Source organism: Colletotrichum abscissum (genome assembly GCF_030869225.1).
Source record: "Colletotrichum abscissum strain IMI 504890 chromosome Unknown Scaffold_76.1, whole genome shotgun sequence".
NCBI lineage: Eukaryota > Fungi > Ascomycota > Sordariomycetes > Glomerellales > Glomerellaceae > Colletotrichum > Colletotrichum abscissum.
Window position 1 is genome coordinate 1 of NW_026850521.1, and position 6,059 is coordinate 6,059.

Here is a 6,059-nt window from a genome sequence, read left to right on the forward strand (position 1 = left end):
GGGGGAGTAAAGGGACCCTTCAAAGGCAACGGCTGGGGGCAATCATCTGAACGGGGGGGACGGCCATTAGATTGGGGCCTTGCGCGCGCGACGACGCTTTTACTACGAAACCTTGTGCCAAAATAAGGTGCTTCACTCTCTCTCAATGCGGCGAGATGAGCACAAGCAAAAGTGTCACACAAAAGTATGAGAGATTGCCCATCTCGCCACACTGCATCAGTTGAGCAGTATGGGCCTCAGAGAAACGTCGTAGAGATATAAGGTGGTTTACGGCTGGGGTTCGGTGGTCTTGGTGATGGTGGATGACTAACGAGCAGTGAGTCCCGTCGAGTGTTGGTTGGATCAGAGAGAGATGCAAGAGTCAAGAGTCATACTTCGTACAGAGAGGCTCTGAAGCAAGTGGAGGGATCCGCATCCCCGTACGAAATACACCGACCGTAAGGTAGATATGGAATAAGGTAATGTCGGTAACAAGGGGGGGGGGGGGGGGAGGAAAGTGTAAAGGCTGCCCGTGGACATCAAGTCAGGGACCTGAGGTGGAATTAATTAGGTTCTTCCAAACCGGCTCCAACCTAAAAAGAAACAAGGTGTTGGTTGGCAGGTTTGGGGCCCTGGACTTTGGGAGAGTCGAGACATCAAACGGACGAGGGAGATCTGCGAATCTTCTTCTTCTTTTTTGTGTTGGGGCTTTTTTTTTTCTGCCAGCTGTAATCTACCTGCTTTCTAAGGTTGACTTTTTGGCCCCGTCGTGGAGAAAATCATGGTGAGGCTACCTTAATTGTGAGGGAGAATAAAAGAGAGAGACTTTTGTCCGTGGGCATTGTCAATTTCATTTCTGCCAAGAATCATTTCCAGAGATACTTTGGACGAGATATATAGACGGCTTTCTGTTTAATTGATTACTCTCTGGATTGGGTATATCCTCCAACCGTTGAAAAAAACAAAAACAAAAAACAAAAAAAAAAAACAGGACACGATGATGAGAATTTGGTGAGTATGGTGCCTATATGTGGTACAGTGTAGTGCAGTTTGCGATTGCCCACCCATCTGCGCATCATCGCCCCTAAGAGGATCCAGATGTACCTTTTGGTGTCCAAGGTACCTTTGCCTCGCCTTGCTGTGAGGTGAGGTGCCTGCCTCTCAGACGGGGAATGGCAGCTGGTCGTTGCAGAGGATCTCCAGCTAAGAGGGGAAAAAATCCCAACCCAGACCAGAGGCAGGAAAGGCCCCAAGGGAAAGTTCCCCCCTCCACTCCCTCTTTCCCTTCCATTTCATTCGTTACCCACACCCTACCCCCTCTCATTGTGAAGGTACTTAGATACTCGGGTACTTCCAATCACGCCCCCCCCCCCCCTTCCCCCTTCACTCTCCCGTCCTTCTCTCTACTGTGTGTGTGTAGAGACTCTCGGTCAGGCCCAATCACGATGTGTCTGGATCCCATTCGGTACTTGCCTAACCTTGCCGGTGACTGATACTTGGCGTCCCGTTGCTTCTGAATGGATGCTGAGAGAGGAAGTGTGAAGGTGTGTGTCCGCCCAACCCAACTCGCCTTTCGTCGAATCGTGCCTGCCAACTCCTGACTCTTGCGTGCCTGCCTTTGCTCTCGTCCTCGCCGCCTTCCAATTCTGATTACATCATTCTAGTGCTGCGATATGTGGGCAGTAAACGGGCGATGCGAGCAACGGCGACAAGTCATGGTTACACAGAGCACGCTTCCCCTCTCTCTCGCGCGACCAACGGCTGAGGTTGTCTCTCTTTTGTGTGTTTGAGGGGTGATTTTTGCTTCTTTGCTCTCCTTTCTCTCTTCCTTTTTTGCTCCTCGGATGCCAAGAAACCAGTCGCGATACCAGACTCGGGCAGATATCCTCAACTTTTGGCTTTTCTTGCCCCCATCAGACCAACATGATCACGAGAACAAACCAAGCAGTCTCTCTACTTAACCATGCTACCTCATTTCTCGGCCGTTTTGACCGCAGAGAAAGAAAGAGAAAAAATTCCCATCCTTCTCTACCATCGAGCCTCCGGTTGTCAGACCGTTGAGTAGGAAAAAAGACTGTGACTGGCTGGACCACGCGCAATAAGGTTACGTCCCCAGACTCGTCTCGTTCCAGCCGCGTCAAGTTGCACATACTTATGGGTTTAGACGGGAGCTCAGTCCTCGACTCAACCACCACCACTATTGCAGTCATCTTTCTTTCTTCCGGATCCGATTCTGGCCTATGGCCTCCCGTCCCTGACTAAGAAACAGGTTCCAACTCGTCACCTTACCGCAATCACGGCCTCCTGGCTTCAACTGCATGGATGCAGGGCCAGGCTGATGATCTGGCTTACAACCCGAACACTCTTGCTATCAGGACTGCCACAAGGCTCCCATCCTCACCAATGCACAGTACCAAAAGACTCTATCTCACCAAGTATCGGCCACAAAGCTCATCTCTTCCACCGTCGCGGCGGGCGAGTCGTCAGTATCACAGCTGCAGGGCGGGAAGGTGAAGGACAGTCAACGGACCAGCTCCCGGAAGTGGGGCTCTTCTTCTGCCAAACAATCGTCTGGCCATGTCAGAAAAGCAAAGCGTCTTCCGCTGCGCTTGGCTCCTTTTGCGGCCCCTCGACTCCAGACCATCCCCGTCCCTCTCACCTGGACCATGTCACACTGCTTCTTTTCCAATGTCTCTGCAGCAGCACCCGGCCTAGACGTGTCGCAGACGTGCCGCACCTTGTACCAGCTGGCGGCGCTGCACGCCCAAAACGCACTGCACCGATTGACAGATGCTGCAAGAACCGAGAAGGATAGACAGACGGAGACACAGACAGACAGCCTTCAGGCACCGCGTAGCAGATGCAGACGCAGATACAGACACATCCAGAGAAGGCTTCATCAGATTATGCCAGGTGCCCCACTGCCCGCCGCGTACCTTGGCCGCCAAAATAGCACATCCGTTTCAAGTGTGGACGGCCCAGCATACAACAGACGGGGAGGGGGGGGGGCCTTGACCTGGATCCGTCGGGCCAATCTTTGTTCAACATGTCTTTCTGCTTTCGCACCGACTTCTCGCCTCGCCCTTGTTGCTTTTCGATTTGATGAGCCTGAAGAAAGTCTTCCTACTTACCGCTTCTTCGATGGCCACTAGAACCCCCCGGTAGCTCTGAAAGACCACCGCTCTGTCATCATATAATCATGAGCCATCGCCACCGCGCATGCCATTCAATATATGTATGGCCAAGAGTCGTGGCAGAAGGGCAGATTGTCCTCCTGGCTCCCCATGTCGCCAGCCGTCCAACGCCTTCACCAAGTGGCCGCTCGCACTACTATCTGATGGCGTGGGTGCTCGAGCTAGTGACACTCTCCGGGGGGGCCGCCAGATGGAAGAGGCGCAGGCTACTTTGTACTGGCGTGCGCGTGGCTGACAATCCAGTCTCGGTCAAGTCGATCGCCTCACTAGCACATCACCCGTTCATTGGTGCTGCATCTTCGGGGTCTTCTCAGCCCAGCAGGGGTTGGCAACACCATCAGCCAGATCCTTGATCCGGTAAACAGCTCCAATGGTTCGAGGCAGCTGGTGTGCGTACCAAAGCTGCGCTGGATCTATTTCTTTTTTTCCTCTTTCGTATTCCACGCTTCGATAATGGCAGTCGTCGAACAAACCTCATCATCAGCTGGTCCAGTCTGGAGAAGATACGAGAGCTATATTTCTCGCCCGGTCCAGCTCGGAGGGTTGACCGTTGTTCTGAACTTTTCCTGTCGACGTTCGTGCAGACGTTGAATCGTTGCTTCCTATTATTGGCCCGTGTCTGCAACGATCACCGCCAGGGTTCCGAGTGGCAGTACAGAGTACGGAGTACTATCGACAGTATGAGTTGAATCCTGTCGCATCAACCACTTCTTCTAGAACTTGGGCGGAAGATACATTCCTCACAGGTAAAGAATTCTTTCAGATTCATAAGGAACAAGAATCAAGTCGGCAAGGGAACTTGTGCGCGGTCAATCGTCTGTTTCTGGTTCCAAGCCTTACGCCTCGGGCCACACACCCCGCTTCCCCAGCCAAAGTGGCTGACAGGCAGACAGGGTCATGAATATGCAGAAACGAGGCAGCACTGCTGTGAGAGCTGCCAAAGAACACGAAGTAATACACACATACCGCGCAGCGAAAGCAGCGAGGCTAGCAGCCGACTGTACGACGCCGCATCAGCTCGAAAAAACCCTGGCACGCCTGATTCTCAAGAGCAAGAGAGAAGGGCGCACAGTCGAGTGTTCTTTTCAGGACGCTGCGCAGGGATCGCCGCCCGGCTTGATGTTGCCAATCACTCCAGGGCAGGGTATGCAGCACAAAGAGTTGGCCACGACACCTGCATTGCGATGAACATAAGGCTGTGAGAAGATATCTCTCCCTCCATCGATGGAAGGTCATCTAGAAAAAAGCAGACGAAACGAGTGCGAATAATGCCAAGCAACCCACCTACGTGCCTACCAACCTTCTGCTCGCTGTTATGCTTCCACGCGGGAATCCCTGGCGTAGAGCGACTCACTCAATCACCTCTGCTCTCCATCCCAGAATACCTTGTTTCTCCCTCTGGTCTTGGTGATCTAGATGGCACCGTTGCTTTTATGCGCTCGGGGTCATGGGATTGCCACCGTGCTCTCCTCTACCTTTGCATGTGTATTCCGGCTAGCGGCAGGGCCATTGACATGAGATACACGTTGAAAAGGACGAAAGCAGAGACTTGGTATGGGCTTAGAGTTTGCGCTTTCGTTCCCGCTTGAACGGCACGGTTGAGGGTCATACAGTCGACAGATTCGAGCACAATCTGTTGCCTCTGTCGCCGCTACCGACCTTTCTCTCTTCAAGGTGAAAATGATGCTCTAACTCGGGACCTTGAGGGCAATGTGAAGCGTCTCGGTATGCCTAGGCAGGATTTGGGATGCCAACAGCCCACTTACCTGGGATGATCTGCGGGTCCCCCCCAAAGTTTCGAACTGCAGTGCGGGAGCTAGCTACGCACAGAAACCTGTTGATATGACGATCAAAAACACTCATCAACAAGAAAGAAACAAAAAAAAACAAGCAATCGCTCAATCACTCTACATCGATCGACCTTTGTGACCAGCATAAGAGGGCTGCTGGTCTCCATCGGAGGACATGACGGTATGAGTTTGGACTTTGTCATACCGGGCAGAGAGGCTCGATTGGCAAGGGAATGGCGTCACCAAAGACACCACCCATATCTGACGACACACACCCCTGGCTGAGATCGATGGGCATCGGGGACGATTGTGGCCAGTTGCCATCGCATCACCTTATTCAGCCAAGCATACGCATCGCGCACTTCATTTTAGAGCGGTCGAAAGAGCCGCGAGTTTCTACTTGCGTGCTTAGATGGCGACAGCTCGCAAGTTGCAGCTGCGCCAAAGACAGAGGAAACAGTGTCCAACAGACGGTACCTCGTTTGATACGGTCGAAGATGTCTGATCGTCGCACTCAAATCGACGACCCGGGAAGGGCAAGGGGGCCAGACCCCCGCCCCTTGTGGTGGGTCCGGACCATGCTCGAGTCCCGGAGCCAGCTCCCCCATCTCATTGTGTGTGGGTATCCCATGCCATGAGCCTCCATCAAGCATCGCGACAAGAAGCTGGCGCTTGCGTGTGTCAAATATGCCACATTCAAAGCACCGCCAGGATAAGAACAGCAAGAGACACCTGCCAGTCTTTCTTCTATCAAGACGGAGCTTTTCACTCGTGTGCTGCGCAGGGGACATCGAGGAAGAGAGCATTCGTGCCCCTGAGGATCTCACTGGAAGGTGACGGAAGCGTATGCGTGTCGCTGGGACGAGTGTCCACTACCCGACAAGGCCAACCCCTGGTCAAAGGGACCGACCCAAAGAACGGACAATGATTGGCTTTCAAACTCGGTAGGCGGCACCTACTGGGGCGAGGTGTGTCTCTTCGTCTCATTTGGGGCCCGTCTCTCTTCTCACTCTCAGTCGCCAGTTTCTTTTTTTCTGCCCAGCAAAGACGGTGGCTTGAGATTACCACCGGGCCTTGGAGGAAGCCGTTCTTTGGC

General features: G+C 53.1%; 1 protein-coding gene across 1 annotated transcript; it reads left to right on the top strand.

Moving 5' to 3' along the window:
• Positions 1 to 2,327: 2,327 nt before the first annotated feature.
• Positions 2,328 to 3,131, top strand: CABS01_15883 (uncharacterized protein; the record flags this gene model as incomplete). The annotated part of the gene is made up of 1 exon (XM_060549216.1): positions 2,328 to 3,131. A coding segment is annotated over one exon (804 nt), but the record flags the coding sequence as incomplete, so codon positions are not given.
• Between the last annotated feature and the right edge of the window lie 2,928 nt (positions 3,132 to 6,059).